We start from the raw sequence: 27,870 nt of genomic DNA on the forward strand, positions 1-27,870 counted from the left end.
TAAGAAGTATGTATATAGGACGTTAATGAGAAAAACAGGGCGATATTTAGCGACCCGCAAAATGAGTACACCTCCTAACCGTATAGCCGTATAGGTAATTTCCCCTAAATTTGAGCAAAATTGGCGGGTTTTTCATTTCGATTACAAAAATCAGAAAGATAAAATAAAACTCACAAAAAAACCCTTCTTCTCATTCTCACTCTCACTCTCACTCTCACTCTCACTTTCACTCTTTCTTCTCATTCTTACAATACAGAGAGATCCGAGGAGAGACAAACTCTTCGGAAAAAATGGATTCCAATTCTTCAGCAACTGCACCAACTACTCCTAGCTGGAATTCTGAAAGGCCTTTTCTTACAGGCCGATTTCACCAGGTTAACCTAATTTCACAATTTTCTTCTTTCATTTCGATTTTGTTTTGTTTTCTTTTTCGCACAAATTTGTTTATTGTGTTTCGAAATTCATAGGAAACTAAGGATTCGTCTCGTAATTCCGCAATCAAAGGTTTCTCCATGGATTCCTTAAGGTGCGATGCTACTCAGAATCTTCAATTCAAAATTTGCTGCGATATATCGGTTTCTAGAATTGATTATTTGAGAATTTTCATATTTGATTGCTAATAGAGATTAATTGTGCTATTTTAAGCTTTAATTTTGGATGTTAAACTATTTTTCTATGTCTGAATGCTGAGCAGTCTTGGAGCGGAAAAAGCCATTGGATGTTATCATGCTTCTGTTCAGGTATTATACTATTTGCTTTTATTTCTGTAATTACATAAAAAATTTCTTCGTTTTGTAATATCTAATTTGCATTAAATTTGTGATCGTTTGTCAAGTTGTCGCCCTGTGCTGCTATGAATCTATGTGCTATAAAAGATATCTGTAGTTCTCAGAAAAGAAATTATAGTCTAGTTTAGTTATATATGTATGCATATATGTGTGCACACATATTGATGGAGGCCCCTTGGGGGCTGGAGGTAGGTGAAGACAAGATCCAATGTCTCAATGCTAATCATCTTCACGATCGAATTACTTAAATCAACTCTGGTTACAGGTTATAATAGTTGACGTTAATATGCTTCAAGGTAATTTAATTCAAAGATAGGAGAGAAGAATCAAGTCTTCAAGGATTCCTGACTTGTATGAACAAAACAGAGAAAAATATTTGAGGAACAAAACACAAACTAGAACAGGTTTTGGACTTGGAAGAAATAAGTTATAAACACCTTGTTTTCTATAAGACTGTATAACTTCTTATAGAAATTTATTCATAACATAATCAGCCTTGTTAAATTTAAGCTTAGTCACACTTATGATATGTCTCACCTTAGCTTTAAGGCTCACTATATCACCACGTCAGTATCCAGGGATAAGGATAAAGAAATTAAAGTTTTGACTTCAAAAGAAATCATGCAGTTGTGAGTTGTATTGTAAATCAAAAAGTATCTTACATGGTATGCTCCTACGGTCCTACCTTTACCTTTATAATAAGGGTACTAAGTGCATGAGCCTTTTGCTCCAAGACTTTAAAAATTAAAATACATATTATATATGTAAAATGGAGTAATACAACTTGACTGAGAAAAAAGAAAGAGGGATGACATAGTAGAATTGGTTTTCTACTTTTTCCACCAGCCAATTAGGACCTTAACATGCTGGAACAACTTCAGGTAGCAGTATAGCTTCTCATTGCTCCACTGAGTATGCAACAATCTGTGTTGAGTTCACATTAGGCACTTACGCTGTGTTTTCCTAGCAATATCAGAATGGAGTTAAGGGAGGGGAGTGAATGAGTGGGATTGCAGTTTCCTTCCAAATCTTATTATTACTTGAATGATTTGGGCTACTGAAAGGGACATAGTCTAATAGTTTTTTCTTCAAAACAACAGGATCCATTCAATTTCACACCAAGTCACTATTATGCTCCTAACTCTTAGGTTCCTGTTAATCTATCTCTTGCTCCTAATGACTTTCTAATTACCTGAAGCTTCAAACATCATAGAACAATGGTGTTTAGGGTTAGAGAAGTCAATAAATCCTAAATTAAAACCCTAATCCTTTCTGAATGGAATCAAGGAAGCAGACAACTCTTCTCATTAACTTGCTTGCAAAATTTCTTCAAGATGTGCATGGAACTGTTTCATAAGTTGTTCCGTGGTCTCATATTAAGATACCCATAGCTACATCATAGATGCATATTAAATGATATAGGTTCAATTGTAGTTTGATGTTTCCCCAAATGTCAATATTTTTTCTGCAGTTTCCAGTGTTATAACTTATAAATCAATTTTTTTGTTTGCAATTGTTAAGTAGATGTATTCACTTTTAGAGGTCGTTTGGTTGGAAAAGGAAGTTTTCTTTTTAATTGGTTTATTGCTGCAAGTAGGTCTTCCTATGGGAAGTTCCACTTACTCAAGGAGAATTATATAAGTAACATTGTCTATTCTGTGGGAAGTATAATTTTGTGATTTACTTTGTCACAACCTAAGATCTCTACAGTCCATAATTATTTTACTTCTTAGGGTGTTTCACTTGTCTTATACATCAACGGTCAACCAAACAACTACTTACAGCCAGTTTGGTAGGTCATAAACTCATAATTAATGCCAAAAACAGTAACGAAAATCTGTCATAAACGTATTTTCTCCTTCATAAATCTACATTACCTCATCTAAAGTCGTAATGGATGGTAATAAATTTGTAGAAGAAAAAAATGGTTGAGGTTGGACAAGAATCACCATGGAGTCATGGACATCAGCATGGGACTTTGTCTGCAAAGTTACATGTAAATCTATCACCATTTCCAACTATCAAAGCTTAAATAGGCCATTAGAGTTGAGATTTGAGCTTTATATGGTCCTTCTTTATGAAGAAATATATATTTATTCATATCTTGCTCTCTAGGGTTTGCAACCCTACACCACTTTGTCCCACCTCCCCTTCCGGGAAAATAGAAAAAAGAGAACAAATTATGAAATTCCATTCCCCCTAGCCCCTTTTTTTGTTATCTCCTATCTACAAGGGTTCTATTTCAACACCAGACCACCAAGTCTAAAAGTTGAGGGCTTCCCCAGAGGTCTCCGTTTTAATACTAATCTCACCTAAGTATGCTGCACTTTAGTTTATTGGTGGGTATTGCTATATTAGTGCGGGCATCAATACATCCAAGAACGACTCGGACAGTTATTCATGCACAAAATAACACTATAAAGGTAAGGTGGAGTGTCGCCCAATAAAGCAGGAAAGCTATAAGTGGGGTGCAATACATTGTAGAGGTTATTACTTAAGCAATAATGCTGTAAAATTGCGTCCAGTGAGGATCAGGAATAAAATGCATGTATAAGATACCACTGTAAAGGGATTATGAAAAACTATAGTGGGAAAGCTTAAAAGAAATTGGGAGGCATTTTAGATGATTTGGCTTTAGGAATTGTGTTATTTTGCGGGGAAGATATTGATCTGATGTTGAATATTGTAAGTTGTACAGGCTGAGGTAGTGCAACATTTGGTGCTTAACTTTCAAATCAATAAAGCATGGTTACTAACTTACTATCAGGGACTTATTGATTCTATATGTTGCTTGCTCTAGCGTAGGAACTCATTGTCATCGATGATCTTCTTTCTGCTTTGGTTGGAATTGAAGGACGCTACATTTCCATCAGAAGAATTGGGGGGGAGGAGGGTGAACTTACCTTCGAGGTTGATGCATCTATGGATTTAGCTCTTCAGGTGAGAATTTATTGCTCCCAGCAGATCTATTCTCTTTATATGTTGAGCAATGTAATTATGTGCTATGTATCAGTTATGGTACGATTAGATAATTTGTAACACACGGATGATATGAGCTGTTTTGAGTCTTTTGACCACCTCTTTGATTTTGATGAGTTGTTTGCTGCAGTTGTGGCCCATTGTTTCCTATATTTCTGTAGATTCTGAGCTGTTTGGGACTTTGGGGGGAGGACAGTTTTGACCCGAAGACTTCATGTATAATTTATGATTAGTACCGACTATAAGAATTTGCTAACAAGCTCTAAAACAGTTAACTATAAATGCTGCAGGAGTTGGCGAAGCGCATATTCCCATTATGTGAGAGTTATCTATTGATTGACCAATTTGTTGAGTCAAGATCTCAGTTCAAGAAGGGACTGGTAAATCATGCCTTTGCAGCTGCAGTAAGAGCACTACTTCTGGTATGTATTATGGCTTTCAGCCTTTTCACCTTGTATTTGTTAGTTATTATGCTGTCACAAATCTCTGCCTTCCTCTCTCCCTTTCGCTAAAAAGAAATAAAGAGGATAATTTGAACTCTCAGACTGGTCTCTTGTACCTGCATTTTTCTGTGGGCGGAAATTTAATCAGGATAGTATAGGGGTGTCAAGAGCTGCCGTTCCCTTTTCAGATTCCATGCCACCATATTTTCTCATGAAATTGCCACAATTCTCAATTCCCTTACCCCCCGGGGATTTCAATTACCTTAATTTGGGCTTTCTGAGTTACCCTAGCATGATCCTATCTACATGATAGTCACATATTTTCTTTATCCTGTCTAAGTTGTTTCTTTTCCTAGTGTCTAGGACTCCGTCTATCCTTAAAAGCCTTTCCCATTTTTCCATTTTGTGTCTCATTTCCTTTTGGCTTCTTGGGACCAGGTCCACCTACTATATTATTGTTCCCTATCCTATTTAAAAAAGATTAAAACTACTCACAACCTTAATCTCTATTCACTTTACTCAATAAAGCACCACAATAACAGAGGTCGTATTTTGCAGATTTAATCCCTATAGCTTTTCAATATCTCAAAAATAAAAAATAAAATATTAGGAGTATAGTTGTGCTTCTACACCCTAGATCTTCCCCCGGACATAGTAAATACATACTTCATACATAGTATGTATAATTATAAACGTACAGTAACCTTTAATTTTCAGTGTAATTATTCAAATAATTGGGTATTAATCAATTAAATTATAGTTTTGAGTGCAAGCATTAGATTGATTGCTACCAATTAACATAGCTTAGAGACCATTAATGGCAGAACTTCAGAAAGAGGACAAAGATTTGATTTATAGGCTGAAATTACAGCAAAGTGTAAAGATATTAAAGCTCTCGAGAGGCTCAATTCTCTCCCAAATAAACTCTTTAAAGCTCACAAAAACACTAATGAATATTCAATATAATTCTCCCTCTCTGATATGCTCTATATATAGTACTCCTTTTCTAACTAACTCTCCAACTTATTTTCCCAAGATACCCTTGATTAAGATACTATCTAGAATGCCCCTCCTCAGTTCCTTACACTGATGTCCAATAAGAATTCTATCTGGAGTTTCAAATCTTACAATGCAATCATAATCAAGATTTTATATGCTTAGAAAGAAATTTTAGGAAGTTAAGTTTGCTTTAGTAAATTATATAGATATCTGAATGATGTCTTAGGCCATACTAGTCAACGTGCCAGAACCATGTTCTATGGATCAACATAAATCTGTGGCCATGGACAATGTTTCTCCAAGGGCTGTTTCCCTCTCCTCTTCCTCTTTATTTTATTTTTTCATGGTGAAATTTTTGTCTAGTATCCACTGTCATTTATATTTACTAAAGCTTCTCGGTCTCTATGTATCTGAATGTAAATGGAATTTTCGATATTTTATCAAGATGCTTTTCTCGCTTCAAGCGTATTTCTTGAATAGCAGTTCTTAATTTTAGGCTCTGGTAGTGTACAGTAGTGTATAGTAGCTGCAAAATGTTTCTTGATCATGTTTAAGTGGCTAAAGTTCAGTTTCCGGATTTCTGCTCATTGTTGATCAGGATTATCAAGCTATGGTGGCTCAGCTGGAACATCAATTTCGTCTTGGAAGACTTTCTCTGCAAGGATTGTGGTTTTACTGTCAGGTCTATAGCTTCTATGATTTGAGCTTTGAAGATTTCAAATATTTTTTCATTTGGAAGTTTTTAGATGAATTGGCGTTGGAAAATTAATAAATCTAAATGCTCCTTCTCTTCATCTACTTGTAGCCAATGATGGGATCTATGAAAGCTTTATCGTCTGTGATCCAGAAAGCTTTATCCAATGATTATGAAGGTGTTGATGTTCTTAACCTCTTGCAGAGCCAGGTTAGAGTTTAAATCAGCAGCAGATGTCGAGAGATTGTGAAGTACTGTTAGATTCGCCTCCTGTGATCTATTCTGATCTTTCATTGTCTTCAACCTGTTAAAGAAACCATTTCCTTCTTGCTTTATGTTGACTCTTTTCCGTTTCCAGGCTAAAGCTATGGCTGGTGATCATGTTGTAAGATCACTGCTGGAAAAGATGGCACATTGTGCAAGCTCTGCATATCTCGAGATACTAGAAAGGTAAGACTTGAACATGCAATAAAACCGTCTAAATTCTTTACAGATGAAAGGGCATTCTTGATCATGCCTGTAGATTTTAGGATTGGGGAAACATTAGCACTCCTTTGTGTGTCAGTAATGTCACAGTGCCACTATCTTCTGATACTAAGTAGTGATCAACTTCTCCTTTCATTAGTGGATTTGTTGGATATCTTATAGTAAGTAAAAATAAATGTTGTAAAAGGGGGAAAAACAGAACAAATTGTGGAACTGCCTCAACGGTCATTGTAAAGCCATTTGGATGCATCATGTTCACATGTTGTGGAGGTCTGGGGTTCAAGAGTTCATTTATTCATGTAGTTCTAGCTAATTCTAGGATTGTTTTTCCCTTAAATGCTGCAGACTCTTTTAGCCTCCTTCTCTCCGAAGTCAAGACATAGTTCCCTTTATGACAGCATAACATATTAAGGATAGCTCAGCTTAGATTTTTCCTTCCACTTTTTAACTTTCTCCTTTTTTGTACTTCCTCTGTTTCACAATAAGTGAAACATAGAGAAAGTGGGGAGTTACCAAGGAATCTAGAGAGAGAAAGTTGGGACCACAATAAAGTAGAGTGATGGAAAAAAAAAGAGTTGTGGTCCCCTCTGGCCTTTTGGTGGCATATTTGTAATAAGAGTGAACATTTTTTACCATTTAGAGTTTGGTTTCGCTTATTATGACTATTCCAAATAAGAAAAGTGTTTCACTTATTGTGAAATGGAGGAAGTATTTGTTTTTTTTTCTTTGGATTGGATCATTACTTTAATAATTATACTAATTATCATCATCCACATTATAATACTGTCATTTGTTCCTGAGAATTGAATGGTTAAATTCTGGGATGATGAAATCAAATTACAAGTTTCTTGATGAAAAAAGTCAATGGTGTGGTTAAAAGTAATAAAATCTATCATTAGTTTTGAGGTACACTGAACACTCTATTATCATTTTGTTAGATGATGTATGGGGTCGTGAGAAAAAAATTCTTGGAAGTTTCAGAAACTTGGTTGATATAATGATTGTCAAGTAAGAGAAACTGGGAAAATATGAAAACTTGACGGAAAAAAACATTATAGTAAATTTTTAATAGCATTAGCTTGTGCTGTTAAATTTTATAACTTGTCGAGTACAATATTTAATCTATTATTTGTTTCAGCTATTACATATGTTGGTGACGGCCAAGTTGAAAATTCTAGATCTGCCACTTGTTTTTACAGGATCTTTCAGAGACTAGTAGCATTTTAGTATTTAGCTCCTTTCACCCATCAATTGGATTTCCAATCACTATACAGAATACTGAGGACTGGATAATCTTCCTTTACTGAACAATCTTTAGTCTCATGATATTTGTATGTTCTAGAAGAACTCAGAGTGTCACACTTATTGAATCCTTTTTATAGGTGGGTTTATGAAGGGGTGATTGATGATCCATATGGTGAGTTCTTCATAGCTGAAAACAGATCTCTGCAAAAGGTATGCTCGTCATAGAGAAAGGCAAAAATGCCAAAGCAATGGAAGTGCCTTTTTCCCATTCTCATCTTCTGCTCCCCCCTTCTTTCAGGAAAGTTTAACACTAGATTATGATGCAAAGTATTGGCGACAACGCTACAGTCTCAAGAATAGCATTCCTAGCTTCCTTGCCGATGTTGCTGGGACAATCTTGACAACAGGGAAATATTTGAATGTTATGAGGGAATGTGGCCATAATGTTCAGGTTCTCTTATTACCATATATGTATACTTGGTTGATTATTATGTATTTTGAGCTTAATAAGTGTATGATCTTTCAATACACTGTCTTTGACAAGCATGTCATTTGTAGGTCCGAGTCTCAGAAAATTCCAAATTGCGGAATTTTGGTTCAAATCACCACTATCTTGAATGTATAAAAACTGCTTATGATTTTGCCAGTGGTGAGCTGCTGAATCTCATCAGAGAGAAGGTGCATCTTCAGTCTTTTCACCTATTTAGTCCTCCTCCCCCTTCCTCTTGTGTGTGTTTGTGTGTGTGTGTGTGTGTGTGTGTGTGTTTGTGTGTGTCTGTGTGTGTGTGAGAGAGAGAGTGAGCGAGTGAGCAAGAGATAGAAAATATAAATGTGTTATCAATTATGCCTGAATTTCAAGTTCCTTAGCTTTTTCTGATTTTCTGCTTGCAGTACAATCTTTTGGGAAAGCTGCGATCCATAAAACACTATCTTCTTCTTGACCAGGTACTTTTGCATTTGCTTAATCATTTCATAATAGATTCTCTTGGTGCAAATTCGTTGGGTTATTGTGAGTTAAGTTTGCCTCCCTAAAAAATCTTGATCCCTGTGTTACTATCCAGTAACCCCGTCACTTTTTTTCTTCATCTCTTGCATTCATGGTTTTTATTTAACAAAAGAGTGAAAGAGCATGAATCTCATAGGCTATACTCGGGTCTAAGATCATTATCCTCTATTCTGTTGCTGAGATCATAGACTGCTGTAAGGTTGTGGCTGTGCATAATATGCTCTGTAAGCAGATATTGCCCGAGTGTCTCATGTTGAGAACTCGCCAAATTTGGCCTCGACCATCAGGACGCACAACTGCATACTGCAGGCAGTCGATATTCTGTAGCTGCTGAATTCTACAGAATAGTTGATTCGTAATTTCCTTTTATGGTTTTTCACCCAATACCCCTGACAAATTAATAAATTCATAATATACCCTCAATGTTCCAAATATTCACCATATACCCTGACTATTTGAAAACGTTCACCAAATGCTCTTTTCGTAACTGTTGTTAACTCGACGTTTGCATTATTTACGATTTTGCCACAATTAAACCCTAACCCTAAAATCTAACCCTAATCCCTAACCCTAAAATCTAACCCTAATCCCTTACCCTAATCTTTAATCCCTAACTCACCTCCCCTCCACCCAGGCTAGCATAGCCCCTCACCCCCTATCCCACCCCCTACCCCACCGCTGCAACCCCCACCTCCTCCCATGCAGGGTGATTTTCTTATAGAGTTACTTAATTATTGCAGGGTGATTTTCTTGTCCACTTCATGGATATAGCTAGAGAGGAGCTGACCAAGAAGAACGAGGAGATCTCAGTAGAGAAACTGCAGGTCTCTTGCCTTTTTTCCCCTCAGCTATCTCTCTTCTGCATTTATCCTATTTGGTTGACTACTTTTTTCAACCTTCGTATCATTTTCTTTGTTTACAACTTCTTGAGTTTGGGGGGGCTAACATCTCACTCTGAAACTACCTTGTCATATAGTCTCTTATGGACCTTGCTTTGCGATCCACAGCAGCTGCAGCAGATCCTTGCCACGAAGATTTGACATGTTGTGTTGTAAGCTACTAGTTTCCTCCGTTCTCTGCAGGAACAAACTTAATATATAAGGTGAGATATATGCCAATCTAACTTTCTTGTTGGTTTTGTACTTTCCCCCTGCAGGAAAGATCTACTTTACTAAAAAGATTAAGCATGCTCAAAGATCTTGAAATTAGTAAAGCTATATCTGATAATGATCTCGAGGAACCGGCAAGCATTACTGGCCTGGAGACGTTTTCATTGAGTTACAAGGTAATGGAGATCGTCTTCCTTGACTAGTCTTCTTTGTTCATGTAACCCCTTCAGTTTCAATGCACTAGGTAGGTTTGAGATGCATGTTTTTCACATTTGATGTAATGGGATTGTATACTCAGAATCTCAGAGTACTACAGAACCTATGTCATCACCATGTCTTATTACCTTGATAGTTACAAGGCCTAGAGACTTCGAGCCATTATCCAATGCTTTGACCCTAAGCATAAGCCTAAAGCACGCATGTAGTTCATTATATGTAAGACTGTGACAAGGCCAAGGACAAGGCTAAAAATAAGGCCACAATAGGCCATTGATAACAATGTGGAGAGGACCATTGACAGGCAAGCAAGGCCAATAACGAAGCTATGGACAAGGCTTCGTACCCAATTAAGCTAAGGAAAACCTAATGAGATGACAATCTCAAGGAGGTTGAACCTATGTCGTCCATGAGTCCCTTTCCAGAGCTTCAATAAAACAAAAAACTTGGGGAAGAAGGCTCACTGCCAACATTATATGGCACCTCACTATTACCGCACTTCCCTTGAGAAACCCATTTTGAGGGCTATAACTCACATCTTGTTACTTCATTGGAGCCGGAAATAAATCTAGATGAAATAGATCTAGATATGCTTTACTGGGTGTTGTGCTGAGAACTCGGTTGATTCAGGACACAAATAACTGATTATGTATTTGAGAAGAAAGTAGGCTAAGCATAGTATGTCGTAGTGATGGAGTAAATTCACTATATACAACTCTCACTCTTTCAAGAGCATGAGGTTCCCCAATGTGTTTAACACACTACATTTTTCTGAATACCTTCTCTTCTATTCTTCTCTTATTATTGCTCTTTTTTATTCCCCTCCACGACTTTTCTGCTAACAAAAATGATAACCAATATCTGTTAGTAATCATTATACATTTTCTGACTGATTCTTACTTCTGAATAATCACATAACTGTTATTGTGACTTAATTACCCTTGGGGTCTTTTCTAGCGTAGGTGAACAAAATGCGGGGTTTATCTGAATACTTAGCATATTGAGATCTTCCTCCCAGTTCCCCAGGTCACTAGCCTTCCCCCCCATGACTCTACCAATGCCCTGCTAAGCTTCTTCATATACTAAGAACTACTCGGTGCTAACTGTGAAGTCTATGATGTATGTTGCTGCAAGCCCTTGGCAGGGAAACTGATAAGACCTCTGGTATGCTGAGGACCAGAGACGGGGCTCTATTGCCAACTATGGCTTTGCGAAAACGTCCCTGTGTAATATAAATGCTTGTGTGTATATATGTATCAATTTGGGTATCTATAGTATTTTGTACGTATCTCATATATGCGCACGTGTGTGTTTGTATATATGTATCTGTTGAGATGTGACATGACGTGCATTAAAATTTTAACCTTTGTGATCAATCACTTAAAAATAGTTCTGTCACCACAGTTTTGATGTTTAAATCTCATGCTTTGTGCTCAGGTTCAATGGCCACTGTCCCTTGTTATATCGAGAAAAGCCTTGACCAAGTATCAGTTAATTTTTCGTTTTCTGTTTCACTGTAAACACGTCAATCGCCAGCTTTGTGGGGCCTGGCAAGTGCATCAAGTAAGCTCTTCAGTTTATTTTGTCATGCTTGACATTTAGATGTTGTTTCTGCTTGTTCTTAGTAAGATGTGAGTTATCTTGCAGGGAGTTCGTGCTGCTAACTTGAAGGGAACTGCTATATCTCGTTCTTCGCTTCTCTGTAGAAGTATGCTCAAATTTATCAATAGCCTTTTACATTATCTAACATTTGAGGTAAAATATTGGAGTCTCCTGCATTACATTATTGGAATTGTACCTTAGATCTATTTTTGTTCGGCACATACGATGTTTCTTTTTACACTGATTATAACTATAGCCCAACTCTTTGGGTTATCTTCTTTTTTCATCCAAAGAATGTTATAAGTTGTAACTGGACTTTTCTAGAGTTTAAACCTTCTTCAAAGTTACAAATCAGCATTCTGTTTGTTCTTTGTTCTTCTTTAGGTTCTTGAACCTAATTGGCATGTGATGAATAATAGGCTGCAATCAGCAAAAAGCATAGATGAGGTATGGACCATTTGTCATTTTATAATTGATTCCCTTCAAAGCCTTCTACAGACACAATTGCAGATTGATTGATTGTAGTCTCGAGTCTTCATCTATGTCGCTTAGAAATGGAAAGAGGGAGCAGAAATGTCTGAATTGAGAGGAGCAGTAAAATTATATCTAGATAGTGAAAAGGTTGTGGTGTCCAAGAAGTGAACATAAAAATGTAACGAACCTATATTCAACTTAACTAGATGTCATGCAGACAACTACTACATTATACAAGAAGGTTGGTAACATCACATATATTTGATAGATAATATGTGGAAGCTGAAGGTGATTATGAATATCTAGAAGTCTGAATGATAAAAAATTGAACCTGTAGGTAATGTTAGATGCCCAATAGTCTATGAAAGAACCTATTTCCCCCAAGTTTCTCAAGCGTTGTTGAAACCTACATTTATGAGATGGGATATGTGAACTGACAAAGTTTCTATGCAGTAAATTTACTTTGTCTAGGGAGGGAGGGGGGGGGGGGGGATAGCTGTTCTATTGTGCAAAGTGAACAGGCATGTCATATTACATCTTTTCAAGTCGTTGGCACTAAGACTTTATGTGTTGAACAGGTTATCCAATATCATGATTTATTTCTTCAGAAGTGTTTGAGAGAATGTATGCTACTTCTGCCTGTACTTCTCAAGGTTAAGTTCTATCTGTTGAATTCTTGCATATGATCGTTTTACTTGAAAAGGCACCCATTCATGCATTCGCATAAGACTTAATCTGATCATATGGTGAAATTTGCAGAAAATGGAGAAATTGAAGCTTATATGTCTTCAATACGCTGCAGCTACTCAATGGTTGATATCTTCTTCCATTGAAATTGCTGAGCCCCTACCAAGTTTGGGTAAAGAATCAAAATATAGGACTTCATCCAAGGCGCTAAAGTTCACAGAAAATGCTACAGTCACAGATTCCATTTTGTAAGTCTTGGTAATATCTCCCGCAACTTCTAATCTATCTGTTTTCTCACCACTCAATGTATATGAAAATTGTTGCAGGAAATTTGAAAAAGAATTTCATGCTGAACTTCAGAGCCTTGGGCCAATCCTGAGCAGTCGTTCACAAGCAGAACCATATTTAACGCATCTCGCACAATGGATTCTTGGAGTTGGAGATGAAAAGTAATTTGTATGTAGAAGCAGATTTTGTTTTTTGAAAAGAGCCTTTAAAAAAGCTGTACATCTTGCCGTGTTTTGTGTTTGATGGGGGGAAAATATCCAAGTAAAATTTGCAACACGATTTCTGGTAGTGCAAATTTTAGATCTGGTTGGTTTAGTGGTGGTTTGATTCATAAGAAAACATCCAGATACATTCTTAAGATCGTTTGTTAATTTTCTTAGGAAGATAATTGTTCAATGTTTCACCCCCAAAAAGGTGGAAGTTTTATTTAGTATGCTTGCCTCTAAACATAGGCCAAACTTCTAAAAAAATCAAAATTGCATTCGCAAAATGGGCAGAGTAAATGTTTCGTTTATGTCACCCGAAACAGGGAAAAGAAAGCAGCAGCATTGTAATTGTAATTGCATTTGCTAAATTGCAATTTACAAAGACTAAGATGACCAATTAAAACACTAACTTGATACTTGAAATACATATATATCAATTAGAAGTAGAGGAAAGACTCTCCAATACATATCGTGCTTGTTTTCTAGACATCTGAGATAAGAATTTCCAATAGAAGCCACATCTTAAGCCAAAACAGCTTGCTACAAGTACATTTTCATTTTTTTTACTATTACAACCTGGCTAAAGGGCTCAGGCTATTATACAAATTTTTGTTTTCAACTATTACAATCTGGCTGCAAGGCCTAGGCAATTGTACAAATTAACAGCTAAATAATTCAAATGTTCCCATTAAATGCTGGTTAGGATCCCAACGCAGATGCAGCAGACGGAACTACAAACGGAACTATATACAGCACGAAATTTAACATCGAAACATAAAAACGTTGTACCTCCCCCAACCAAATTGACCCTTGTTAATTCAGTATGAATCCGGGTTTCCACCTCATGCATGTGAAAGTTGGGAAAATGCGAGCCACAAGAGATCATTAGGCATCCATTATTGCCATCAATGAAATTATGGCCCAGCGACTTTTTACCTCCAGGTGAGTCCGAGTACAGGAGACTGTTCACCTTCTATTATGACACATCTGACAAATGGTAGCAGACCTAACATTGGCAAATGTACAATGTTCACAAGACCAATGACTTGAATCATCAATATTTCTACTAGAACTACCAGATTTTGAAGACGTGCCTTTGCCCCTTCCACTTTTGCTCCTACCACCTAGGCTTTTCGAGCTCGTCGTTCGGCTGCAAGCACCATGTGCATCCACATCTGACAAACCATTTTCTAGGGCACGCACAAGGTTCTCAAAATAATTTCTTGTTACGCTGTCACCAAAATGCATGTATATTCATCAGGAAAAACACAAGATATATTGACAAGTTGCAGCATATGAATGTACACAAGCTCAAAAAGACATCATACAATGGAAAGCACAAGCCCATAGGCAACAAAAAGAAACAACAAATATATGTACTGTTACTATTGGCTAGCAGGTCGCAATTCAGATGCATATCATACAGCTACTCAGACCAGTAAAAATAATTGGACAAATCCATGTAATGATCAAATGCACAGAAAAGAGTATACATCAGTCTCAATCTAGTAATCACATTACCTTGTAAGACCAGCTAGCTTTGTACGAAACTCATTAAATTCTTTTGATGGACCTTCTGCATTAAGGTACACTTGCAGTTCCTTCTCTGCACATTGATGAAGTCGCTCCAAACCAGCCTCTGCTTCACCTGTAGGCCAAAAAGAGAGCTCAGCAGAAGTGACAAGGCTTATCAATACTGTACTACACCAGATCCAGATCGCATACCCTGCAAATACTCAAAAAACTGTCTCTTAGCGTGTTCATGCTCAGCCAAGTAATAGCCATAAGCATATGTCCATTTTAGGACACGTCTACATTCAACAATCTGCAAGCACAACCAAACTCATAAGAGAACATCTAAAAATTTGAAAAAGTAAACAATAAAAAGACAATCTACCTGCAACCATGCTTCAATTATAAACTTTAGTTGCGACTCTGGCTGACACTGTATGTCACTCAGCTTCTCTAGCTGCAGCATGCAGAAAATCATCAAAATTCAGTAACAAATCCGCTTAAAACTATTTAAACGGTCAGCAAACAAACAACACTTCCCCCATGATCATTTTAATGGAAGGTATTCCCAGCTTTGAGGAGAAAATATATAATTCAGGTGACACTACATATTACACAAGGAGTCTACTCCCCATGTTTCTCTGAGTATTATATTTTGTTTGAAGGGGAGAAGTGCGGAGGTGACTATCTGTTAGAACTTAGAACTTATTTGCGATTGAAAAGGGGATTGAATGGTATTGAAGCAAAAAGTCACCAACCCACCCTTATGCACTATACAGTGCGTCAGTTGCATTGAAGACGAGGATAGTCCTACCCTAATAGCAAGAAACCACAAATATTGACCGAATTATCTCCAACGCATCCAGCCCTAAGAGCTCTTCCACCTACACCCTACTTATAAACTAGAAGTAGATATAAGCAAAAGAAGGATTCTACCCCCAACACATGATTATCAGAAGGCAGAAGGATTGTCAATGTGATATAAGATATAAGCTCTACAACATCGATTGATAATAGCTCTAGATATTTCCATTCTGAAAAAAAGGCAACACTAGCTTAAGATGCATTGATGTTTGGAAGTGTATCATATACACTATCCATGCCAGTTATTTGCCATTGAAAGCCTGCAAAACCAGTGCTAACTTATCCTTCTATCACAACCAAACAAGAAGACCTGCAAAGGAGATACCGGGAAAAAATAAGACACTTACATGCACATTTTGCATTAGCTGAAGGTCTTGAAGTGCTTTCTGCCTAGACTGCACAAGCAAATCAAAAGAAATTTAGAGGCCTGAATAGAACTTGAAGCTAGAGAAAAGAGCAACTATTAGAACCATAAATAACCCCATAATCCTGATATTTACTAATCCAAACAAAGATTTCAAATAACAATATTACTAAGAAAATACAATAAATGACAAGGTCAACTAAGAAAATATAACTCGTGACAAGGTGAGAATTGAAGATCCCCTTTACTGGAGAGGTAAGAAGCATAAAAGAGGATTGCACAGTCCAGTCATCTCAAGAGAATGACCCCAATACGCCACCAAGAAGATACGGAAAGCTCACGCTGAAATCCCACAGAAAGAAAGAGAAGGACCTAAAAAGAACTTGACAGGAGTGATCAGGCAGGAAGGCAAGCAGGACTAGGCCCATCATCCATGCCTTATCCTTCACCTTCCTTTGACGAGAAATATGGGCACTTAGCAAACACCTAGAAGAGGGGCCTCTATGTCTCAATATTTAGTCATATCAGACAATGCTCGAAGAACCTCTCTCCCCTCATCACATGCATGACCACATTGGAGGTTCAGTTTCTAGCTTATATCTTCATTGTCTAATTTCTTAAACTATCCTTCTTCTCACTATTTTATATTGTATGTAGTTCCACTATAATCAGTTCTATATAGGGAACAATTTATTATAATCATTCTTAATAGCCAACTTTGGAGGTTCAATTTCTAGCTTATATCTTCATTGTCTAATTTCTTAAACTATCCTTCTTCTTACCATTGCATATTGTATTTAGTTCCACTTTTATCAGTTCTATATAGGGAACAATTTATTATAATCATTCTTAATAGCCAACTACTACCCCCTAAATTATCAGGACTTTCTGAAAAATAATTTATTGCAACTTTTATTACTCATCGTGTCCTATCATTGCCGTGTATTAGTCACAATGTTGTATAAGAAAGATCCTAATCTGGCTTCGACCTCAAAGGAAATTCGCTTATTTAGAAAACGGTCATAACAAAAGATAAAAAGTGAAATAGATTAGGTAAGAGGGGGAGGGGGGGGGGAGATGGAAGGAATAGAGAGGTGAACGGAAAAATATAAGAAAGAAAGATCACTGAAAGAACAAAAGAGACAATGATTATAACTCCCCACTTTCATATCTGTTACTACATGCATATCTACATCTGGCTGACCATACAGGAGTCAGAAAGGCTTAGGTAGAAAGCATTCATCCCAGCCAAAAAAAAAAAGTTCAAATATAACCACAAAAATTAGAAGGTGGCGTTTGATAAGCCGGTAACCCGGTACATACCGATTGGTTGCTCGCCCAACGTTCATAATAATGAGTATATCTCTCTAACGAATTCTTGGCCATCTCTCTACGTTTCTCGCACTCATCATACTGTAACAAAACAGGAAAGTATATAAAATCAATATAAATGGATGCCACCTAAGTAGCCTCAAACAAGAACAGATGTATCACCAAAAAATAGAACATGCCATCTTACCACTCCCTCCTGCTTTGCAGTTTCATAGCGATTACATGCATAGAAACCACCTGTCCTCTCACCATGTTCAGACCAAGCACCAAGACAAAGCCTGCGAGGTAGAAAAACTAAATCCAGTCATATTACATTCTTTTTAAAATTTCCCCACTATTTCCCTCTCTTTTCTTCCTTTTATACTTGGGGGAGGGAGGTGAGGTTACTAATTCACCACTTCCATAATGACAACAGAAGAAAAAATGCAGTAGGAAGAAACAGAAGCATGGCCAGGTAATGAAAGAAAGGCTGTGCAGATGAGTACAATAACCTTACCAGCAAAATTCAAATTTACAGGGAGGCGTACACGTAATATGCATACATCCTTGGTTTTTCTCGATCGGACGCTTGCACTTTGGGCATGGTTTGGAGTTGGCCAATATCCTATCACAGAAACATCATTTCAACAATGGTGACTACTTTTTCAGTTAAAGAGGAGCAACTCCAACAATAATATACACAGGTGGGGTGAGGACAAATCATTCTACAAGTAAAATAGAAGCAGAAAACACCTAGCAGTTAAAATTTTGACACCAACCCAGCTGCACACAAAAGCATGAGAAACAAGCAATTGCCACTTGCCGGGAAACACCACGATGAGGGACCTGACCCTAGAAATCATTACATTACATAAAAGCACAAAGAACAGAAATTTGACTATGAAGATCCGCAATTCCAGACTTCGCTCACTACAAAGCAAAATCCCAATTCACATTCACCATCAATCTAACTCAATCAATTTACATCCACCAACATGTACATCACTCTCGAGACATACCACTCATTTCTCTATCATAAGTTACTTGCAACTGGACAAAACCTAGACAGCCAAGTGTAAGAGATGGTGCTATCACACAAGAGTTGTAAAAGTACTATAAAGTTTTTCTAAAAAAAAAACAAATTTTTAACATTAACCACCTTCTCTTCAAAATTAAAGTCTCTGTTCTGAGGCAGTGGTACAGCCGTACAGGTGGGGAAAAATTCTACATAATGCTCAACACTCATTTTCCCCCCCTTAATATTTGAGGAGAATCATGCAAGATTCATCTCCTTGATAACTGCTAGCATTTTGTGTCCATGGCCTTCCTTTACTAAGCTTTTCCTTCTGCATTGTGCTTAGCCTAGCCATATGTAAAAGTTGCTTCATTGGCAAACCAGTAGATCCATGCAAACAAAAGAAAACAGAAACCTCTGAGCACAAATAACCATCACCTCAGAGACATTGGTGTTATCTTGGCCAAGTTCACCAATAAATCAGCATGAATTACGATCTCAAGGGCAATGAGGCACCACCTCATTGACCTTTTCAACGTATACTCAAATCCCACCGTGAGATACTCCAAGTTTTGATCCAGGAGAACTTATGGTGTGCGCACATAAACTTCAAGAGTTCATAAAAAGGACACTGACACACTGTTAATAAACCTTTCTCGGAATCAATGTTGCTGAAATATAGGTTTACAATGTGAAGACAAAAACACATCAGCACCACCACAAATTACATCAAGTCTTCAGTGCTTCCACAAACATAATAATCGAATTACAAACCTATACATTTTAAGAATAATCAGTCAAATCACAAAAGAAAACAGAGGCCTCAACAATTGTTTCTGGAGCAAAGTTCATTTCATCTACTCAACTACTACACAAAAGTGTTTATTGTGCAGGTTGACAAAATGGGTGGTTCATGTTAGAAACCAGAAGGAAATGAACCAATCTGTAGTATATATTACAATCTTACACATTGTAGAAAATCCCCACTAAAGACAAAATCAACCAGTAAGATTTCTTGTTATAACATACCAGTTCATGTTTTCAGACTCTGCACTGTTCTTCATAATCCACTTGCACACTGTGCCACAATCAACCGGTCGATGAGCTTCTTCAGTACACTGCATATCATAAATCAAATCTCAAGATCTAAAAGAACTTGATGGAAGAACTACTTGTTTAAAAGATAATCTTCTTTACAAATAAAAATGATCATCCAGGACAGCCATAACAGATAAGAGAAAGTGAAGGATACTTACATTCCAACAAAACCCATGTGAACAGTGGCAGGTCACGTCATGGTTTCCACTACCAACAACAAAATCAACCGCATAGTCGCAACCAGGAGCAGGGCACCATTTGGCCTATACAATTTCCCAATATTGTCATTTGTAACAACTATGCTAGGAAAAAAGAATGTTCACAAAATAATAACTGGAAACTAGAAGATAGGAGCTGCAGAACCCTAATAGAGAGGTTTCACGAGAGCTGACAACCATGAAACAATACAATAATATATCACATGCCCACCAGCAAGGAGGATAGAATTATGAAACTATTCTTAAATCTTGAATAACAAAATTTCACAACAGTCTCACCACCTATTTGGGTGAATCTATTATTTGCTTTTTTACAATTAAAATTGATCTATAGGTAAACAATCTCAAGCAAGTATCTGTCCCTCACAGTATAGCAGAGGAACTCTTGAGAATCCAACAACATATCATACCATAATAGTCAAAATAAAACCAGCCTCCAAATAAAGAAGCCATCATCGAAATTGTTCTACCACTAAACAAGTACTAAAATGTCATCTTATACAAGAAACCAACATCAAAATTGTTCTACCACTAAAGAAGTACTAACTAAACTTTATCCAAATGTACCTTCCTATTGTCTTCAATGTATGATCGAAGAAAGTAACGAGCATACTTCTCCTTGTCCTCTTCACAAGCCAGCATATTTACCATGTCCTGACCCACAGCCGCAGCACATGATGGATCAGGGCATCGCAACGTCAGGCATCCAGGGCCATCATTAATGGATGTACCCAAGTAACCTAACACAAAAAAAGGACGAAGCAGATGGAGCACATTCAGCTAATTTCACTATTCTAACTAGAATGCCAAGAAAGGAAAATAAGAAATTGCCAAAGCAACTGAAGGTATGTAACAGAAAAAAAAAACTAAAAAATCTCTAATTATTTCTTTTGCTTAACATTGCTTTAGTCATAGACAAGTACGGAACTGGTTGTAAATGCTTAGATGCCCAAGCAGGCAAAGTAACTTTTGGGATAAACCAACTTTAGGTTATCTAACACAACATGGAATATTATAGTATAGCTAATTTTTCAACATAGTTAGTATTGTGACAATTTGAAGTAATCTAATATAGCATATACCAAAAAAAAGGCTATTCTGGGAAGCATAGAGTGCTCCACCTAAAGTGCCATGTCATAGATTAGATTTGAGGAAAAAAAAAATTGGAACATTATAATTGTTTATAAAGTAATTATGTAAAAAGTAGGAACCTACTATTATTAAAAAAAGTCATTTGGGTAAGGAAATGACATTATTTTACATAGGCAGTCTTGTACTTGATATTAAGTATGATATATAGCAAAGGCTTACACTTCTATAGTTCTATATAATATTGCATATAACCAGCTCGAAATATGATTTCAATAAGATACCTATGAAATATAATCAAACAAACTTTATATATAGATATGTTGAAAAGATAATAAATTAATAATGAATATTCATATTCTTCTTCTTTTAGCCCGTGTGTTTGAAGAAGGAAATTGTATGGAGCATAAAATGCCCACCTAAGATCATTAATTTAAAAATAATAACTAAAATAATTCATTCTTTCCTAAATAATAATGCAAGTTATGCAACATATTTAGTAATATAAACTAACATGATTAGAAAAAATCAATTTAATTACCATTATCTAATGAAAATGCTAGTTGTCAAATTAGTTCATTAACTAATGACACTGTTATTCCTGATCAACAATCTAACATTATTAAGTAGCTTGTATTCTTCATTACATTTAGCTGGGCATCACATGGGTTTAGCCGCTGTTGTCCTAAATATAATATCCAAAATCTACAACCTTACGGTGAAATATTCCGCATACAGTAAAAATAATCATACCTGCATATGTTACTAGTCAAAAATCTGCACAATTAGGAGTAAAAAATACTCTCCCAAAACCTTTCCCACTTGCAGATATGTACTAACACATAAATAATACATGCAACAAAAAGATGCATCGTTATTTTTCCACTTTCCACCTTAAATCATATTTATTCACTTTTTCAAGTGAAGGGGAACTTGAAGATCTAATGAGATGGACAATCCAGTTGTTTCAGAACAAATTATCCAACTACAGGACACGATATCAGAACAAACCTGCCCAACATGAGTTACAAAATGGGTGGCCACATGCAACGGTACTCATCATAGTACTTGGAAAGTACTTGAAAAGATGTTGTTTCAGAACGAATTATGCAACTATAGGACAGGATATCAGAACAAACCTGCCCAACATGAGTTACAAAATGGGTGGCCACATGCAACGGTATAGTACTTGAAAATATGTTGTTTCAGAACAAATTATGCAACTATAGGACAGGATATCAGAACAAACCTGCCCAACATGAGTTACAAAATGGGTGGCCACATGCAACGGTACTCATCATAGTACTTGGAAAGTCCTCAAAACAAATCCCGCAAGTCATCTGTACCATCAAGCACATAGACATGAGTAACTTTTTTGAAAGACTAGAAGTTTGCGGACAAGCATGTTGACCAGCAATCCCAGAATCCATAGATCACACATGTTGACCAGCAATCCCAGAATCCATAGATCACACAACAATTCAAATACTACACAAAATCTCAAAAATCTACTAAAATATTGTTATACTATACACAATACATACTTCTCTTGCATTCGGGAATTCAGCAACAGGTCTTTCCAGAAGACCAACAGTGTTGCGAACCTTTTCTTCATCAGCAAACCATTCATCATGTACTTTACTGACACTCCTGCAAGGATACACAAGCAAAAGTTTCATCAGGACACCAGGATATGCATCACCTACAGGTTCGCTCAGACCAAATATAGACATTTAAGCTAAATAACAGCTGCGAATAAAAAAAAAATAACTAATATCGCTAGTGGAAATAGGAAGAAGACAGAAAAGTAGCATGATGCTCTTATTCATAAGTGATTGCTTCATAAGTAGCTTAAGAATCATAGCATCACTTACCAATTATAATGGCGCAGAAGTATGCCAGCTTCCACCTTAGAAATTGAAAGCACTGTTGAGATCTTCGAGATGTCATCCTCTTGCCATCGACGAATATCAGCTTCACTCAATATGGTATAGTTTTGCTGTATATAAGTGGCACACAATCACACATTTAAAAACGCGGCCAAAAAGATAAAAGGCTATATAACAATAGGAAAACAAACATTCTACACCAGAATGATCACAGGAAAAAAAAACACTTATGATGGCAAGGTCAATTGACATGAAAAAAGATAACAGGAAGACCACCACAAATTGTAGCAAACTAGCAAACATGCATACAATATGAACATCATAACCAAGCTAAGAGCCAAAAAAAACTAATGCCAGCCTTCAAATGCAGGCTATGCAGCTTACTAAGACAAAATGGAACGTCTGAATGTCCACAGTGATATGGGATTGGCACGGACAGATCTACCTAACCTATTGGAGTAGCAGCTTCCAATCCATATCAACAAAAGAATCCTATGATAATACAGCATCATTCAGGTTCTCTCCCTTTACAAATCCATATGAATGAAACAAACATCCAATACAGGGAAACCCATGAATAAGGAATACTAAATGCACCGACAGACGAAAACTTGTTAATATCTCTTACCTCACAACTAGCAGCCTAGTATTCGAGCGTGTTTGGCTCAAGTGATAAATCCACTAGCTTCCACATCCCACTCTCGGATCAACTTGTCATATCCCCCCTGCTACCCTGTGACAAGGGAAGTTGCAACTTTACCTCTTAATTAACTAGCAGCCTAGAACACATGCTCTATTCAACTTTCAAAAGTCCCCTCCCTACGTTCCTGACCTCCCCCTCTCCCGACTCTCTTAAGTTTAATGTTGTATGTTTGAGACCTCCAAATTATCAAAAAAAAAAAAAAGACATAAAAAAAATATTGCTGAGCCCAGCCCAAGTTCCTAAACTGGTCCTTGTATGAATAAGGAATACTAAATGCACCGACAGACGAAAACTTGTTAATATCTCTTACCTCACAACTAGCAGCCTAGTATTCGAGCGTGTTTGGCTCAAGTGATAAATCCACTAGCTTCCACATCCCACTCTCGGATCAACTTCTCATATCCCCCTGCTACCCTGTGACAAGGGAAGTTGCAACTTTACCTCTTAATTAACTAGCAGCCTAGAACACATGCTCTATTCAACTTTCAAAAGTCCCCTCCCTACGTTCCTGACCTCCCCCTCTCCTGACTCTCTTAAGTTTAATGTTGTATGTTTGAGACCTCCAAATTATCAAAAAAAAAAAAAAGACATAAAAAAAATATTGCTGAGCCCAGCCCAAGTTCCTAAACTGGTCCTTGTATAGCCAGTACAATACCAACAAGTAGCTACAGAAACCCCTCTGCCTTTGACAAAAGAGAGGAACCTCTAGGAGTGGTATAATTTGCGATGACAATAGCCAATCTATACTAATATATTAAAAGGCGTGCATAAATCAGGAACGGTGCCACGTGGCGCTCTCCCTAGGGAGTTTTAGTTCATGTAATCCATGTACAATAAAAAAAATTAGAAAGTGCATAGTATAGGTTTTGATCCCATGACATCAAGTTCATGTACTAAAGTTTTAACCACTAGACCAAGTTGTATTTAGTGCTATTATATCAAAGTACAATACTAATAAATGAAAATTTTCTTACCGGGGCATAGCCCGGGCCTAATAACTAGTTATACAACTCAAAAATTGTCGACAAACTTGGAAACATAGAAATTGAAACGTCTCAATAATAATACCTCTTCAATCAAACTCTAGTTGGAAATTCGGAAATTGAATTTATAATGATATCTAATTAACTATAGATCAAAAGAGAGAAGAAAAGATAAATTTAATAATACAAAAGATATCTAATAATGATTTACAAGCTAAATTCACGTGTACAGAATCATTAAGATTCTAGTCAAATGGTGCCAATTAAGAAAGAATAACTAATCAGGTCCAGTTACAATATTCAACTGAGGTGTCTCTTGTATGACAGCTATAAGCTTGCATAGTTACATACATGGATACACCACATACACATGGCCAATAGGTGGACTATGTAAGTTTACGAGAGTCACAACTGACCTAGCTATAGATCAATCATCAAACAAAGTATCAAACATCACATCCTAGCGAAAAGGTCTCATGGAACAACTAGAACAAGTCACAGGTATGAAATGACAGCTTGCTTACACATCGTAACTGGGATAAAGTGCAAATGGAGTACCACTGCAAAAATTATGTTTCAAGAAGGTGAACTTGGGGGCTTGAGATTAAAAATGAAGTGAATGGAGAAAGGGAACCTGATCCAGATGCAGACAAATATTTAAAAACTGATAAAAATAGACACTAGCACCAACAAAGCAACCTAAATTTATAGGTATACTAGCAGACAGAAGTTCGTCATCTTTTTAAGAAAGGGAGATTGAGATAAAAAGTCACTATAATAATCTAAACCGGATGAGGCTCAAAACAAAGAATATAACCTTGATCTGCTTGAGACAAGCTCGTCTACTGACTTTTCTACCTAGTCACATGCCATATATGTAAACAAACATATAGAATGCTTCAAAAAAACTTAACAAATATAAAGAGACAAATATGATCCTCCATGGATTTCGCTCTATCTATCCTAAATGGTCCCAAAAAGGAACATAACTTACTCAGTTTCAGACAATACGTACTTCTAGTGAAAGCTTACTAAGGACAAACACATTAATTTCTTCAAAGATATATGTTGTCCTTTAAATATATGTCCCTAGATAAAGATACCATCGTACATTACTCCTCCTACTGTTGTATACAATCCTGAAATGTAAATAAATTCCAAAGTAGTTATGCTCAATTAATGCAATACTACACTCAACCAATATCAAGCATTTCCACTCTGAACTTTAGAGTACAATACTTATAAAACCACCGATACTCTTCCATCAGTCCAAAACTATAAGCAGGAAGCACAATTTTAATCGACACTCCTACACACAAACATAGACTCGTTTACAGCCAACACCACCAAACTTAGGAAACAAATAGGACAATACCAACCATCCACTTCAGAAAGTTGAAGCTTTTAGATGTGAATGTTCTGCTGATGGACCCAGCCAACTCCCATTCGCTTCTCGGCCCCCATGCAAACAGAAACTCAACCTCTATCATTCCCAAATATCAAAGAGCTTAAAAAAAAGATCATATGATCCTAATGCACCCCAAACCAACTGATTTCACTCTCTAATATGACTTAAATACACCGTACAGCTTATTCTCAAGCCATTCCACCCAGGGAATTAAAACTCTCCCATTCCGTCACAGAACGGCCAATCTGTAACGTAACGGATTTTGGATTTGTCATTCCGCAAAATCCCGTTAAATTCACATACTTCTAGCCGCTTTGTCCGTTCCATAACGCGAAATCGCCACGTTAGAACGCTTTTATCCCCGTTATATTCGTTCTTTTCAAACATTAGCCAAATTTTTTTATGATTTAACTATATAGTTGATGAAACATGATATTCTAATAGATTTGATTGTATTATGTTGTAGTAATGTTTCATAAATTAAAACAATGCAAATAAGGTTAAAACATTTTAATGTGAATTTTTAAACGCCGCGTCGGCCGCAAAATGTTCCATTTCCGTTACAAGCCGTTTTCGCAACAACGCGGCTGCCTTTTTTTTCCCTAATTCCACCACAAGATTCAACCTATATATAGTATATACCACTAAAACACCACAAAGCTAAGAGTACTATCGACGATTCAAGAATTCCTTATACATTTATACCTAAAAACTGAACTAAGTAGATACTTCACAAACTTAAAACTAAGAATTTAATAATTCCTTACAGATTTATATTTAATAAACTGAATAAGTAGATACTTCATAAACTTAAAACTAACAATTCAATCATTCCTTACAAATTTATACCTAATAAACTGAATTAACTACATATAACATACTTCATAAACTTAACACTAACAATTCAATAATTCCTTACAAATTTATACCTAATAAACTGAATTAAGTATATACTTCATAAACTTAAAACTAAACTAACACATACACGATACGCTGGAACCAAAAATTTTGAGCGAAAACTTCCAAATAACACTCAAAACCACAAAAATCACAATTTACATCAGATGAACAAATAAGAACAAACTTAGAAAGAAAAAAATTAGCGAAGCTAACCTGATTACGATGAGAAGAGGAATCATCATAATCATCTTCGGAATCATTATCAATGAATTCATAATCGCCATCAGCAGCATCATCGGAATCGATTGCGGTATCTCCACTGTAGAAATCTTCTAAAGATTCCAAATCATTCGCATCATGCATGTCATCTTCTGAATCCATTTTTATATTGAAATCAACCAAAATTTCTCTTAACCTAGCAAATAAAAACTTTTTGTGTTCACCAAATTTTGCTTCAATCAAACGATACAAATTCCACCTACTTTCGTTCGGATTTTGATAAATTAATAAATAGAAACCCTAGAATTTAGGGGTGAGATATCGAAGCAAATGAAGGCGGAAAATCTTTTCGCTGAATTTGCGAAATTTAGAGTATAGAAATCAAGAAATTGAGGAGAAGTTAAGATCTCGAAGATTGAGGAGAGAGAAAGAGAGAGAGAGAAGAAGGTGGTTTGTTGGTGTAAAATGAGAGAAGGGGAAAGGTGGAGAAAATGAATAATGGGGAAGTGATGAATGTGAGAAAGAAAGAAAGTATTACTCTTGTTGTCTCTGAAGAGAGAGAATCATACGACAGACAGAAAAGAAAGATGGTTTTGGGTATTTTGCCTTTTTATGGAGGTAAAGAATAAAAGAAATGGGGGGAATAAATTGTGAATTTGTCAAGTTTTAACAGCTACTTGGTGTCTTCTTTCCAACTTAAGAAATACTCGAGGATAAGTAAACTAATAAAGGACGGGGGGAGTAAGTTTTAGGATAAGTTTAGATTATGTCTGATTAGGTCTAATATAATATTCGAAAAGTTCAACTAAGTTCAATTCAGATAAGTTCAGGTTTTTTCAAAGGAACGAAACGCACTCTTACTTAGTTTATCTTGTGTATCGAATGGTGATGGCCTTTCTTTCCTTTGTGTTGAGGTGCACCTTAGTATTAACATGTTGTAGCATGTGCGTCGGAAAGAAACTATATATTAATCATTTTAATTAGTATTTATACAGATTAAATGGCAAAAGGTGTTGTACAAGGTACTAAAACATGAATTTAGCATGGGAATGAGGGAAGAAAAAGTAGAAGGGAA

General features: G+C 36.4%; 2 protein-coding genes across 3 annotated transcripts; one reads left to right on the top strand and one right to left on the bottom strand.

Annotated features, from left to right (window-relative positions):
- Positions 1 to 94: 94 nt before the first annotated feature.
- Positions 95 to 13,378, top strand: LOC104890187 (gamma-tubulin complex component 2). Of its 2 annotated transcripts, XM_010675580.4 has the most exons (21): positions 95 to 374; positions 468 to 526; positions 695 to 740; positions 3,594 to 3,728; positions 4,058 to 4,189; positions 5,808 to 5,891; positions 6,015 to 6,113; positions 6,262 to 6,353; positions 7,772 to 7,844; positions 7,933 to 8,085; positions 8,193 to 8,312; positions 8,526 to 8,579; positions 9,381 to 9,464; positions 9,617 to 9,691; positions 9,797 to 9,925; positions 11,403 to 11,528; positions 11,613 to 11,720; positions 11,952 to 12,014; positions 12,620 to 12,694; positions 12,801 to 12,976; positions 13,055 to 13,378. In XM_010675580.4, exons 1-21 carry the CDS (start codon positions 291 to 293, stop codon positions 13,179 to 13,181), a joined length of 2,094 nt encoding a protein of 697 aa, XP_010673882.1. In that variant the 5' UTR covers positions 95 to 290; the 3' UTR covers positions 13,182 to 13,378. The 2 variants fall into 2 exon arrangements, with proteins under 2 accessions (XP_010673882.1, XP_019104417.1); XM_019248872.3 differs by lacking the exon at positions 95 to 374 and having other exon boundaries at positions 3,589 to 3,728.
- A 258-nt stretch (positions 13,379 to 13,636) lies between these two features.
- LOC104890186 (probable E3 ubiquitin-protein ligase ARI8) lies at positions 13,637 to 27,388 on the bottom strand. Its single transcript, XM_010675577.4, has 15 exons — positions 26,790 to 27,388; positions 22,568 to 22,692; positions 22,238 to 22,343; positions 21,943 to 22,033; positions 20,172 to 20,344; positions 19,545 to 19,649; positions 19,318 to 19,406; positions 17,791 to 17,898; positions 17,482 to 17,572; positions 17,286 to 17,375; positions 15,946 to 15,993; positions 15,120 to 15,191; positions 14,948 to 15,047; positions 14,744 to 14,870; positions 13,637 to 14,453 (listed from the first exon to the last, which is right to left on the bottom strand). The coding sequence occupies exons 1-15, from the start codon at positions 26,955 to 26,957 to the stop codon at positions 14,189 to 14,191; spliced, it is 1,758 nt and encodes a 585-aa protein (XP_010673879.1). The 5' UTR covers positions 26,958 to 27,388; the 3' UTR covers positions 13,637 to 14,188.
- Between the last annotated feature and the right edge of the window lie 482 nt (positions 27,389 to 27,870).

This window comes from Beta vulgaris, chromosome 4 (assembly GCF_026745355.1).
Source record: "Beta vulgaris subsp. vulgaris cultivar EL10 chromosome 4, EL10.2, whole genome shotgun sequence".
Taxonomy (NCBI): domain Eukaryota; kingdom Viridiplantae; phylum Streptophyta; class Magnoliopsida; order Caryophyllales; family Amaranthaceae; genus Beta; species Beta vulgaris.